Source organism: Sorex fumeus, unplaced genomic scaffold (assembly GCF_029834395.1).
Source record: "Sorex fumeus unplaced genomic scaffold, SorFum_2.1 ptg000129l, whole genome shotgun sequence".
Lineage (NCBI taxonomy): Eukaryota > Metazoa > Chordata > Mammalia > Eulipotyphla > Soricidae > Sorex > Sorex fumeus.
In genome coordinates, this window is record NW_026606186.1 from 17,215,800 (window position 1) to 17,230,210 (window position 14,411).

The window sequence follows — 14,411 nt, forward strand, 5'->3', positions numbered from 1 at the left end:
ACCTGCACCCAGACGGCAGGACAGCAGGGGTCTCACCCACAGGTACGTGACTAGAGACGAAGGAAAGCTGGGGGGCATGGGGAGCTTCTGGGGTACAGTCCTAGAGAGGCCCAGCTGACAGGTAACAGAGCAGCAGCCCCGTGAGGGGACACATGTGACAGCTGCCCAATCAGAGACGCACACAGTGGCTGGAAAGCAGCAGAAGGATAAGACGGGGCTGCCGTGTACTGGAAGGGGGCAGACAGACAGGGACAGGGACAGAACAGACCAGGCATGGAGGTACCGGACAGCGCATTGGAGGAAAGACCCAGACTCATGTACTTGAACTGTACAATAAACTTGGACTTCTTAAGCATCTGGGTTTTGTTTTGGGGGGCCACACCCAGCGATGCTCAGGGGTTATTCCTGGTCACTCTATAATCACTCTTGGTGGTGCTCAGGGAACCTTATGGGATACCAGGGACTGAACCTGGCCACGTGCCAGGCAAGCAATCTCCCTCTAAGATGCTGTACTATCTCTTCAGCCCCACATATGAGTTTTGTATGCAAATCTTCTTTCTATACAATTCTCAAGAACCCACAAGCTTGGGAATAAATCGACTTTCACAAGTACCGTTGGGCCAACCCTTCCCCTGCCTACCCACACCCCTCACCCCCACCCCTAACCCCAAGCACCTCTGGCTGCAGGGCCCTGGAAAACTCCCGACAGTGTGCCTCTATCGGGGAAAAGTATGGGGAAGGGCATCAAAATCACCACCTGCCTGCTAGACTAACTCTGTCTCCTGGACCTGAATTTTCAGCTTCTGATGAGTAGCTCATTCACCTAATTATACCCCCTGATGCAGAAGAGATGGAGATCTGATGCAGACTGATTAACACTGTTAATGAGCCACCCCAGGAAGAACAAAAGAGTCATAAGACAGAGCACGAGGTTTCTGAAAAATAGTTATGGTTTATTGAGCTCTGAGTCAGGCCTGGAACTCAAGCACTTCACAGTTTGTGTGTAAGCCCTTGACATTGGGAAGAGTGTGTTCCATACTACGATCAACCACCTGCCGAATAGGTTCTGTTTTTCCAGTCCCATAGACGGGCTGAGAGAGCCAAGAACGAGGACACTGCAACCTCCGAGCTGGGGCTGCGGGACCAGGATTTGAAAGCATGAGAGGTCAAGCTCTGGGCTCTCTGCCCCCAAATCCTCACTCTGGGACCTGGCCTGGCTACCCTGTAGCCAGGCCTGTCATTAGCGCAGCGCCTGAGAACGTGGAGCTCTGATGATTCATCCCTGGGAAGCCTGCATGACGGAGATCACAGGGGCTTTCTGAAGAGGAAGCATGGATGCAAACTAGAGCTGGAGTGCACACCCTGAATTCCCTTTGCCCCAACCCAAGGGAGACCCTGAAAAATCTAAAGAGAAAAAGCTGAGAACCCTTCCCACGCTCTGTGAGGAGCCTTTGACATTGAAAAAATGAGGGCTGGAGAGATCGTACAGCCTGGCAGGATAGTACAGGGCCTCTGTAAGTCACCTTGCACACAAACAGCCCAGAGTCCATCCCCGGCACCCTAGATGGTCCCCCATGCACCACCAGGAGTGATCCCTGAGTGCAGAGCCAGGAAGAAGCCCCAAGCAGCCACAAACAAACCATAAACCATTCACTGATAGGGGCTGGAGCAATAGCACAGTGGGTAGGGCGTTTGCCTTGCACGTGGCCGACCTGGGTTTGATTCCCAGCATCCCATATGGTCCCCCAAGCACTGCCACACAACAAGTTTATTCCCCTTACCGGGTTTACCTACAGGAGATAAATGCACGCCTCATTCTTTGCCCTCTTTCCTCAGGCAGGAGAGAAAGGTAGGGACCACCTCCAACCTGAATAACTCTCACTGAGCAAAGATGCCCTCGGGCTGGCTCATGAGATATGCCTGCAACAGCCAGTCCCAGGGCTACTCTGAAGACATTTTCCTCCAGCCCAGAGAAAACAGAAAAAGCAGCCTCACCACTCCCGTTTTGTGCGCAATCACTGTTGCGTTTTTATAGCTCATGTTCACCAGATTCAGTCTGTAAAGCAGACAGTTGACGCTGGGAGAGAGTTCAGCGACCTGCCGAGGACCCACAGTGGTCTGGGGTAAGAACCGTCTCTCCCATCAGCAGGTCCGTCCAGAGACTCATCTCTTCTGGGGCCCCTCAGCAGGGGCGAGGGTGGTCTTTAATGAGAATAAAGGCTTACCAGACAAGCAGACCAAGAGACAGAATGGTACAGAAAAAAACTGAAAAGGAGGCTAGAGATATATAGTACAGTGGTTAAGGTGCTTGCCTTTCATGCAGCCAACCCAGGTTCAATCCCCAGCATCTTATCTGGTCCCTGAAGCACCACAGGAGTGATTCCTGAGTGCAGAGCCAGAAGTAACCTCTGAGTATCACTGGATGTGACCCCACCCCCCTTCGAAAAAAAAAGAAAGAAAGAAAGAAAAAGCTGGCCAGAACTTTGGCTTTAAAGGGGCCACTAAGAAGCATCCATCATCTAATATAACCAAGCCATAGTGTAAGTGGGTAAACTGAAAACCAGACCAAAGCCACATAGGGGAAAGGGACAGATCAGGACCAGAACCCAGGGCTGTGCCAGGCTCCTCTTTAGGCAAACAGCACCTGGGCAGAAACTAGTTCTCTCGTGAAGATGGCAAAGTAATCAATTCACACGATTTCTTTTTCTCAACACCAGGTCAGGGCCATGCACAAAAATATATATAAAGTATTGTATTTCACCTTAAGAACAGAGAATCCAGCTAGAAAAATGGGTACATGCACGGGAAATTTTTTTTAAAAGCATTAAACATCATTCATCATCATTAAACATCAAGAACTCAAAGGAGGCAGACAGTAGCAGGCTAGTGATGTTGAAACGCTTCCCGCAGGAAGGCCAAGTAAAGACAGGTTCTGAAGCAGGCTTCGGAGTCCCACAGACAGGAAAAGATTAGGGACGTCCGTGCAGGAGTTCCCCTTTATGAAGGAGTTTTGTGGGGGGTGAAGTTTAAGCTGCAGGTAAGGACCGTGTCTCGGAGGCTGGGGAGTCTTCCACTGCAGAGCGAGTTTGACTTGGGGGTCACATCTGGCAGTGATCAGGATCCAATGGGGGCCTCCTACATAGAAAGCAAATGCTCCAGCCCAGAGAAACTATTCCGCCTGCCTCTGAGAAGGATCTCTGGCCTGGGGTGTCCCACACATTGGGCAGCACAGAAGCCGGCACCTCGCAGCTCTTCTTGAGGAACCAGGTTTCACTGGGGACGGGGTGGCCATCAGAAAGCAGCATGGACACTCCACATGTGCAGCCAGAAACACCATCACCCGCGCTCAGGCCCTGGAGTCGGACGGGCTCCATCCGGTGCAGCTGTGGAAGGTTCGTCCAGCGTGACTCATACACAGCAGGAACGGGGGCCACTGGCCTGACAAACCAGACGGGAAGAAGACTGAGCACAGGAGAACATTCCAAGCTGGCTGTTCCTCACCTGGGAACAGGCAGGTGGTCGTACCATCCAAGAGGTCCCAGGCAGTGTCCTCTCTGAGCCTCAGTTTCCCCACTCGGCACGAAGGTACGGGGGATGGGAGCATGTCCTGAGACTACAAGAGTGGACACCAGGTTGGCCCCTCCTCTGGTTATCTTCACATGTTCTGGGCTCTCCAGATAGCCAAAGGTGTGGGTACAGCTGTTCCATCCTGCCCCAGGAGCCCAGGACAGGGCCCGCTCAGGGACTTCCGCTTCCAGAAAGGCCAGGGGTCGGTGTGGGCGGTTGACAAACTGTTCTGTGTCCCTGCAGGGTCCAGGAGAGGGCACGACACTTTGACTCTCTCCGCTGGCTGTGGGTGTGCCTGGCACCCCCGAGCACCCCCCAGATCTTTCCTTATGCAACCCTCGCCATGTGAGCTCTCCCTGACGCTCACCTGCAGTCTGTCCCACGGTCACCTGGCCAGGAACGGGCAGCACCCCGTGCCCAGGACGTGGGCTTCTATGAGCTGGCAGGGGCATGGAACCGTCGGGGAGTCTGTGTGCCGCGGCCCTGCTATCGGGGGGAGCTGCGAGGTCACCAGGAGGCGGATGTAGTAGCCGCCAAACACCGCCAGCAGTTGCTGAGCCATTTCCTGGAAGAGACCAGAACAGAGTGGGGGCCACCGAGACGCACCCCTGTGGGTGCCACAGGGGGGCCAAGCCCTTCACATCAGCAGGATGCTCTCTGGAGACCCTTGGCCAAGCTCCACGGAAGATGCCCCAGCTGGATCCCCAGCTCTGCCACTCACACTCCACCAGGCACCTACGGCCTCGGGTTCCTCTTCCCCAGGCGGCTCATCTGACCCCAGATAAGTGGGAGCAGCGGGCACCAGGGAGCCAGGGGGCTCAGTGCCCTAGGGAGCTGGCTGGGGATGACCAACAGCACATGGCACGTGCTCTCTCATACACACGTGCACACACAAACGTACACACACACACACAACTTCACATCTCTACCATGCACAGGGTCAGGGCACCTGAACATCGCCGGCAGCCGGCCCAGGGGACAATGTCTCAGGATGACAGCTCTCTCTCTCTCTCTCTCTCTCTCCCCTCCATGCAAGGGGTCTGGTCTGCAGCCCAGGGCTCAGAGTGTTTTAACACTGTGCTGATGCAGGCAGGAGCAAAGACAAAGCCACTACGGGAGCCTGCCTGCCTTCTACGGGGCCAACCTGGGTTATACCTCTGGCATCACCTATGGTGCCCTCGAGCCTCACCTGGAGTCATCAATGAGCACTGAGCCAGAACTAAGCCCTGAGCAGAACTTAGTGTAGGACTCTCTCTCTTTCTCTCTCTCTCTCTCTCTCTCTCTCTCTCTCTCTCTCTCTCTCTCTCTGTTGATAATAGTTGTTTATCAGGAGGCCTGGAGAGACAGCTCAAAGGGCTGAGAAGATGCATTCACGGAGACCCAGGTTCCATTCATCTCCCAGCACTGCACTGCACTGTGTGGTCCTTTGGGCACTACCAGGAGTGACCCCCACCCCGTGCCCCCAGCGCTGAGTCGTGGGACAGTCCCTGAGTACCACCAAGTGTGGCTCCAAATTCTCCCGCCAAATCTGGATTTATCACAAAAAAGACAAATATTGTCTGATTCACCTTAGCAGAGACATCTAGAGGGTGACCCGTCAGCAAGGCCAATTCCCAGGCACAAGGCTCTGGGTTCAGTTCCCAGGGGAACCACAAAAAAAAAAGAGGTGCTTTTAAAAAAAAAAAATCTTTGCTTTTCAGAAACCTCTAAGGCCAAAATACACTTAAGCTCAATGTTTAATGGTAAATGGCTACTTCCAAGTTAAACAATGTGGAATCTAAGTATCACCCCCTGCCCTCCCACACCAAAAAAAAAGGTAGAATGATGGTTTCTAAGTGCTGCGCTGCATCAGCGAGAAAGCCTAGCATCTAACTGGAGTGAGGAGGAAAGGGAGAGATGCACAGCAAGTCCAGCATGCAGTGCAGTGGATGGCATCGACATAATCACCAACATCATCACTGCACAGTCTGCTCTGCTCTGCTGCAGTGCTTGAGCCAGACTCTGCACTCGGAAAAGGAGACACACTGAGTGTCTGCCACTCAGAGACACGAGTCTTCTCAACCCCTGCCCATAAAACCACGAAGGGAAGAAGCCAAGAACACAGAGGGGGAAACTGGCCAACTCAGAAGCAGTCACGAGAGGCGCCAGCCTTAGCCCACTCCTCCTTGTTCCTAGCTTGGGAAAGTCAGCTGACCTCTGCACCCGACGTCCCGCACCAAGGAAAAAGGGAAAACAACTCACAACTCAAGCATTCACACAAGGTTTTAAGCATGATTAAAAATCTGTTTGGGCCTTTCAGTATCAATGTAGCAAATCACAATGCCCAAAAGGGGGTGGGCAGGGGGGGAGATAGAGACAGAGAGAGACAGAGACAGAGAGACAGAGACAGAGAGATGAGAGAAGAGCATCTTCCATAGAGGTAGGCAAGGGGTAGGGGATTGGGGTGATGGGAGGGAACCTGGGGACATTGGTGCTGGGAAATGAACACTGGTATGGAGAGGGATGGGTGTTGGAATACTACATGACGAAATCCAATCATGAACGGCTTTGTAATACTTTAAAATAATAAATAAAGTAAAATAAAATCTGTTTGGGGCTGGAGCAATAGTCCAGCAGGTAAACACCTTACCTCCCGGGAGGCCAATGGGATTCAACCCCCAGCACCCCTTATGGTCCGCCGAGCCCTGTCATGTGATTCCTAAGTACAGAACCAGGAGTGTCCCCTGGGCACTGCTGGGTTTGGCCCCAAAACAAAACAAAATACAAAAAATCTGTTTAAATGTAAGAGGTCTAGGGCTGGAACAATAGCACAGCAGGTAAGGCGTTTGCCTTGCATGTGGCCAACCTGGGTTCGATTCCCAGCATTCTATATGGTCCCCTGAGCACCACCAGGAGTAATTCCTGAGTGCAAGAGCCAGGAGTAACCCCTGTGCATCGTCGGGTGTGACCCAAAAAGCAAAAAATAAAATAAAATAAAAGTAAGAGGGCCTTGTAACTATTTCTCTGTCTTTCACAAACTCCAGGTTCCACCTGAAACATAACTGCCTCATCGATGCAGAGGCCTGGATCCTGATGGTCCTTTCCCCAGCTCAGCTGTAAGAGCAGCTGCTTTAAAAACCAGGTGCACACACGGAGACTTGATATTCATGACAGGAAGTTGTATTCCTCTGGCTTTAGATGAATTTGAAAAATAATTTAAAAGACCCATCATCTTTAATGGGCTATTTCAAATAAAACCAGGCAGGTGTGCCACAGTAAATGATGTGACCTTATCAATCTCATCTGCTCTTTTAATAAAGAGCGGGGGAGGGGGGCATGAGATTCAAGGAAGAGATTAAGATACGGATCATCTCTTCGTATTCTGATTTGCAGCCTCTCTCACGTTGGCTGAGAGCGAAACGGGGACTCTGGGCAGGCCCCTCCTTTACACTCCAACTCTGCTGACTGCAAAGGAAAGGCAAGTGCTCTCCTGAATCACATCACATTTGCCTATCTTGCAGCCAGTGCGTCCGCAGGAGCAATAAACCACCTGAACAGCTTTCTCATCTACCAGCATTTGGCTGTGTCCAACAAACAGGACCCAGAGAACTCAGCCTGGAACAGGAAGGCGGGACTCCCGTTGAGAGATGCGTACGAAAGTTAAATTGCCAACCTCGATTTCAGGCGCTCGATGCACAGATGATCTTGATAAGGAGATTAAAAAATGCCCCAAATATCTACCCACATTTTCATGGCTATGATCCAACAACATGCAATGACATACCCCATGGGATGACCAAAAAAGAATGTCTAGACATCTGAAAGTGGTGGAAATTCTCAGGATGTATAAAACAAATCTGCAAGCTTTATTTATTTATTTATGTATTTATTTATTTTGGTTTTTTTGGGGGGGCCATACCTGGCCATACATTCAGGAATTACTCCTGGCAATGCTTGGGGGACCATATGGGATGCTGGGGAATGAACCCGGGTGGTCCCTGTGCAAGGTAAACATCCTCCCCGCTGTACTATGGCTCTGGCCCCAAGCCTGCAAGCTTTTTACTTAAATGCCACAGTGAGAAAAAAATAATTAACAACTGATCAACCCAAACAGCAGATTCTAGTTGCAGGTTCCAGGTTTAAGCACAAATGGGAGAAGGCTGAAAATCACCTGCCGGAAGAGCTAATGGTTCCGACCACCTAGACAAAATACATCCCCGGGGTGGGGGGCAAAGACAGCACAGGAGTTCAGGGCTTGCCCTGCACACGGCTGACCCCCATTCGACCCTTTGCACCACAAACAGTCTCCCCCGGGGCGGACAGTTGGCAGAGACCCCTGAACAGAGCTAGGAGTGTGCTCTGAGCACAGTGGGCAAGCCTCTCCCCAGAATCAAACCTACATCCTGACCATCTAAAGCAAAGTCCCTAATGCCTGGACTCTGCACAAGGCCCATGGAAAAGTGGCCCCAGAGGCCAGGGAGCCCTTACCTCTGGCTCCGCCTCGGGCACGAGCTCGCGAAGCTCAGTCTGCAGGAGCGCCTTCTCCGTGGGATGCGGACTGCCCGGAAGGAGAGGCGCATCCTCCAGCAGGTCCTGGGGCTCCTCCGCCCCCATCACGGGGCTCACCCCAGTCTCCATGACAACACATATCTGACTCAGTCGCCTTCTCAGCACAGACTGCGGAGGAAATAAGATGTGGGTGATGTCCTGTACCTATATGTTCATTGCAGCACTGTTCACAATAGCCAAAATCTGGAGACAACCCAAGTGCCCTAGAACAGATGACTAATTAAAGAAACTTTGGTACATATCCACAATGGAATACTATGCAACTGCTAGGAGAGATGAAGTCATGAGATTTGCTTGTTAAGTGGATAGACAATGGAGAGTACCATGCTATGTAAAATGATTCAGAAGGAAAGGGACAGATACAGAAGGACTGCACTCATTTGTGGAGTATAAAATAACATAACACAAGACCGACACCCAAGGACAGGAGATAGAAGGGTCAGGAAGATTGCTCCATAGCTGGAAGCCTGCCTCATGAGTCGGCAGGGAGAGGACAGCTGGAATAGAGAAGGGATCTCTAAGAAAATGATGCTTGGGGTTAATCAGTCGGCATGGGAGATGTGTGCAGAAAGTGGATAAAGGACTAAACATGATAACCTCTCCGTGTCTGCATTGCAAACCATAATGCCCCAAAGTAGAGAGAGAGTATGGGGGAATATTGTCTGCCATGGAGGCAGGGAGAGGGTAGGAAAGGGGGGGGGTGTATACCGGGGATATTGGTGGTGGGGAATGTGCACTGGTGGAGGGATGAGTGTTTGATCATTGTGTGATTGTAACTCAAACATGAAAGCTTGTAACAATCTCACCGTGATTCAATAAAATTTTTTAAAAATTATTATAAAAAAAGAGTGTGTGATGTCACTGAGGGAAAGGTGTGTGGGAGGGAGCCTGGGTCACCCCTGAGCCTCAGGCCCCCTCAGAGAAGAGGGGACCCTCTCTATACTGGAGGGACTGCGGGAGAATACGAAAGTGAGCCATACCGCTAAGGTCTGTCACTCCCGGCACGAGGCCGGCCCTTAGGAGTTTTTAAAGCACATTCATTCCTTGCAAGTGTTCGTTTGCACCGGATGCAGCCTGAGTGCAGGCTCTCTGGGCTCTGCAGATGAGCCAGTTCAAGCTCAAAGGCCAATTCAAGCCCAAAGCCACGCAAGAACCGGTGGGTCAGGACAGGGTTAACCAGCGATCGAGACTTTTGACCAAGGACCAAGACTGGCCCCTAGGGATCCAGAGCAAGGGGCGCCGGCCTCCAAATTAGGCATCACCCCCCAGCTCCATGCCGGCGTCCGAACAGCAACAGGACTTCTCAGTAGCTCTACTTTCCTCCTCTATGAAATCAGAGCACGAGCTCCCTGACCTGCCCCATCAATTAGTGTTCAGCAAGAACCTTCGAAATAAGGGAACGCCAGTTGAGCACCTGACACTTTCCTCCGCGAGGCTCTCCTAGCCTCAGGAGTGAGAGTGTGGCTATGAATAAGCACGGGCGGGAGAGGTAGCACAGTGGGTAGGGCGTCTGCCTTGCCTGCAACTGACCTGGGTTCAACTCCTGGCACAGCATCTGGTTTCCTAAGTCCTCAGAGCCAGGAGTGAGCACTGAGCACAGCTGGGTGAACCCAAAAATCAACAAGGTGTGTGTGTGTGTGTGTGTGTGTGTGTGTGTGTGTGTGTGTCTGTCCCACATCTTTTTTTTTTTTTTTTTGCTTCCTTCCAACTCACCCTTTCTTAGACACTGTTTCAACAGTGAAGCAATACAACCTTAAGAAACCAGACTCCTGGTTCAATGCTGGTTTGTGGTTTGGTTTGGGTCGGTTTGGGGGGGTGGGGCACACCCAGCTGGTGGTGCTCAGGGTGGCTGCTGGCAGTAATCAGGGGCCCTTACAGTTGCTCCCAGACATAAAGGAGCTCCTTGCGCCCGGCCCTTTCGGCCATATCACGTCCAGGCTGAGGGGCGCTCACCTCTTGGCTCGTCTTCATCTCTTGCACGTGATCAGACAAAAACTGCGCACAGTTCTCCAGGTCAAAGTAGACGAACCAGAGCTGGGGAGAGAAGAGGCCGTGACCACCAGAGCCCAGAGGCTCCCACCTCGTACTGTCCATCCTAACACCCCCCAGCCCCTTCTTGCCTCCGACACCCGGACCTCTCCCAAGGAGCGAGTCCCAGATCTGAGTTTCCACAGGCCTGGGAGAGAAAAGGGCTTTGTGTGCAAATCTGGAAAAATGCCACAGCGCGTTGAAAATGACCATAGCAACCAGGGCATGTAGCTTGGAGAGGATCAAACCCAGGGACGGAGGCAGATGAAAAAATCATAATAAACAATCCTAAGTGAAAATGGCCGTGGCCCCAGATTGACTGCAAAGTCAGCTGAACCGCGTGCATCTGCCTGGGGTCACGACCTTCACCACCCAGTGCCCGGCGCCCTTCTGTCGGGAACCCTGGGTGTACGCGAGTGCACCCGAACAGAAGCACTCAAGCCCTGCCAGAGCCCCGGGGTGGGGAGGGGGACAGGACAGGAAGTCTTCAGCGCCCCGGCCCCCTCCCGCCCTGTCTATGCTAACAGACCCCAGAAGGCTGGCTCAGCTCTGCCAGGCCACAGTCCTCCCTGCTGGCCACTCTCTGCTCCCCACAAGCTGAATCTGGCCAGCATTCTGCACCTCTGTCCACTGAGCTCTTCCTCTGGACCCTGGCCCCTCCTCCTGCTGAGGGACCCAGGAACCACTAGGTCCCATTGTCTTCTCCCACTGCCTCTTCCCAAGAGAATCTCTGTTCAGTGTTTATTTAGTGGCCAGAGAGACAGTACAGAAGTCAGGGTGTGTGTCTTGCACGTGGCCAACCCGGGTTCGAATCCTGGCACCGCAGAATCCTCGGAACACAGAACCAAGAGCAATCCACAAGCACATGGCTGAGAGTAGCCTCTTGAGCACTGCTGGATGTGGCCCTCAAGCCACAACAAAAGAAAACAAATTAAGTAAGCAGAGTGTTGGGGCTGGAGCAATAGCACAGCAGGTAGGGCGTTTGCCTTGCATGCAGCCGACCCGGGTTTGATTCCCAGCATCCTATATGGTCCCCTGAGTACTGCCAGGAGTAATTCCTGAGTGCAGAGCCAGGAGTAACCCCTGAGCATCACTGGGTGTGACCCAAAAAGCAAAATAATAATAATAATAATAATTATTATTATTATAAATAAAAGTAAGTAGATGTTTATTAGGAAAATGTCTCAGCATATACAGAATGGAGCAGAGGCAGTCCCTAACCTCCAGCTACTCTTTTTGGTTTGATAGTGGCTCGTGGCTGCCCTAGTTTCATCTCTACCCTCACCCCATTCCCCCTCTGGACACCATCACCCCCCGCCCCACCCAATCCCTGATGATTTTAAGCAAACTCCAAGACCCTGTATCATCTCTTCCCACGATTTTATACTTTAAGGCAGAAAGAAAGAACTGTTTATTTATTTATGGCTTTTGGGGTCACAACCAGAGGTGCTCAGGGGTTCCTCCTGGCTCTGCACTTAGGAATTCTTCTTTTTTTCTTTTTTTATTATTGAATCACCATGAGATACAGTTACAAGCTTTCATGTTTGAGTTCCAGTTATACATTGATCGAACACCCATCCCTCCACCAGTGCACATTCTCCACCACCAGTGTCCCCAGTATCGCCCCCAACCCAACCCTCCCCCTGCCTCCATAGCAGACAATTTCCCCCATACTCTCTCTCTCTCTCTCTCTCTCTCTACTTTTGGGCATTATTGTTTGCAATACAGATACTGAGAGGTTATCACATTTGGTCCTTGATCTACTTTCAGTACACATCTCCCATCCCAAACAATCCCTCCAACCATCATTGTCTTAGTGATCCCTTCTCTATTCCAGCTGCCTTCTCCACCAGCTCATGAGACAGGCTTCCAACTATAGGGCAATATTCCTGGCCCTTGTGTCTACTGTCCTTGAGTGTCCGTCTCATATTATTGCACTCAGGAATTCTGATGGTGCTAGGGAGACCATAGGGATGCCGGAGATCAGACCCCCCACACTACCCACTGTACTATCATGCCAGCCCCTGAAAGAACCTTTTATTTATTTTTTTTAAAATTTGTCTGGAAGCCACTCTCAGTGGCACTCAAGTGCTACTCCCAGCTCTTTGTTCAGGAGGAGACTCCTGGCAGTGTTCAGGGGACCATGTGGGGTGCCAGGAAATCAAACCAGGCCTCAAGAAAGGCAAACACCTTACTTCCTGTACTATCTTCTAAGTTTTTTGTTTTTAAAGGCTTAGTACATACTGATAAAGGGGATTCAGAGAGCCTCAGAATGGGGCTGAAGAGGATGAGGCCCCAAGGCAGCCACGACCTGCAAGGTGACCCTTTCCCTGTCATCGAGCACATCCCCCTTCCAGTGACCCCATCTGGGGAGCTCTGGGTTCCCTGTGTTAGATGGCAAAGAAGGCTGCAGATGTCTGTTCCCTGCAACCTCAGGACCTAGAACAGTGCCCACGTGCCTGCCAACCCTTGGCAGGCCCTCAGGACCGCTCTGTAGAATGAACTAGCCGTGTGCACGAGGGGCTTCTTCCCAGATCCCAACCTCAGGTCCACCCTGGGCTCCCCACGCAGCGCAGAGCAATGAGTGTGAAGACCATGAGAGAGAGGCGGCAGGCACAGCTGTGTCCCCGGGTCACTGCAGGACTTGGGGGTGGGGGGTCAGTCCCTCAGGATCTCCCCGCTGCCGGCGGGGCAAAGACAACAACTGAGTGGAGGGACCAGAGCTGACCTGGTCACAGGCACAGAGGGGGCCCCGGCTCCCTGCACCCTGCTCTGCCCCAGGCTCGCTCTGAGCTGCTAGGTTGAGTCTGGAGGGGAGTGTCCAGGAGGAACCACTAACGGGGAAGAAAGGGAGGGCCTGAAGATACCCCATCTCCTGATCAAACCCCAGGAGTCACCCACCCCCCAGGGGAGCCGGTGGGGCTAGTTCTCCTCGTTAGGGGCCTGCTGGGGGCCCCTACAGGAAGCCCTCCCCCTCCCCCGAAACCCAGTACCTGAATCACGCTTTGGCAGCCTTCCACGGAGTCCGTCACGCCCAGCAGCACCCGGTGTCTCAGGAGCGCCCTGTTGGCCGCGGCCAGCCTGAGGTCCGTGTTGGTATTGGCCTGGAAGACCAAGGCCAGTGTGACGGCCTGGCACTCAGCCCCAGGCCACCAGGGCACAGGCCACTAAGAAGATGCAACTGTCCTCCCCACCCCCCTCTGTAAAATGGGATGTGGGCTGTCGAGACAATAAATTCAGCGGCGTCAGACAGTGTTGAAACCCAGCCCTTCCACTTCCGGGCGGGGTGGCAAGGCTTGGACCCTTGCCTGAGCTTGAGAGTTGGAACCAAAGGAGGAACCAGTGAGACTCCTGAGATTGTTCTCCTTGTTGTTGTTGTTTGTCTTTTTGGGGTCACACCCGGCAGGGGTTACTCTTGGCTCTGCAACTCAGGAATTACTCCTGGCAATGCTCAGAGGATCATATAGGATGCTGGGGATCAAAACCAGGTTGGCGGCATGCAAGGGAAACACCCTACTCGCTGTATTATCACTCTGGCCCCAAGACTCCTGAGACTGTATATGAAGGGCTTAACCCCAGCCACGTGACAGCCGTCAGCTATGGGGCTGTGGGTTTGAGCACGTATTAAAAAAGGCATCTGTTTGGTCCCAAACAGTCCTGCTCTCCCAAGTCCCTAGCCCTGGGCCTGCGCACACGAGGGATTCTGGGAACCCGCCACCTTGGTCCCCATCCAGACCCACTGCCACAAACTTAGCTGACCAGGGTTGTTAAGCAGGAAAAGACAAGCAGCGCAGGCCATAAGCCTGGCCGGGGAAAGATACCCCATACAGACCCATGGTCCAACCCAGGACAGCTGTCCCCAGAAGGGTAGGCCCCCGTAGGAAGGTTTCCACAGCGTGAGCAGATCCTGTGGCTGCTGCCAGGTTGGGTCAGGTGAGGCTGGAGAGAGGGGCCCGGCACCCTGACCCCGTGACCTCCACTGATGGCACTATATGATGCCCCCCACTCCCGGGCATGAAGGCAGATGAGACAGCTGCCCTAATTCTCTCCCTGGCCATCCAAACTCCATCATAAGCCTGGAGTGGCTGGTTCTTTTTTTTTTTTTTTCTTTTTGGGTCACACCCGGCGTTGCACAGGGGTTCCTCCTGGCTCTGCACTCAGGAATTACTCCTGGCGATGCTCAGGGAACCATATGGGATGCTGGGAATCGAACCTGGGTTGGCTGCATGCAAGGCAAACGCCCTACCCACTGTGCTATGGCCTCCAAC

General features: G+C 52.7%; 1 protein-coding gene across 3 annotated transcripts in view; it reads right to left on the reverse strand.

Moving 5' to 3' along the window:
- Window positions 1-2,475: 2,475 nt before the first annotated feature.
- TMEM268 (transmembrane protein 268) overlaps window positions 2,476-14,411 on the reverse strand; it is a 39,530-nt gene continuing 27,594 nt past the window's right edge. Inside the window, exons 6-10 of one of the 3 annotated variants that reach the window (XM_056138496.1) lie at window positions 13,137-13,247; window positions 10,069-10,149; window positions 8,035-8,223; window positions 3,935-4,132; window positions 2,477-3,804 (exon numbers count right to left, since the gene is read on the reverse strand). In XM_056138496.1, coding sequence (XP_055994471.1) covers window positions 3,953-4,132; window positions 8,035-8,223; window positions 10,069-10,149; window positions 13,137-13,247 — 561 coding nt within the window. In that variant the 3' untranslated portion in view covers window positions 2,477-3,804; window positions 3,935-3,952. Of the gene's footprint in view, window positions 4,133-8,034; window positions 8,224-10,068; window positions 10,150-13,136; window positions 13,248-14,411 lie in introns of all 3 variants that reach the window. The other 2 variants (XM_056138497.1, XM_056138495.1) reach the window with 2 other exon arrangements.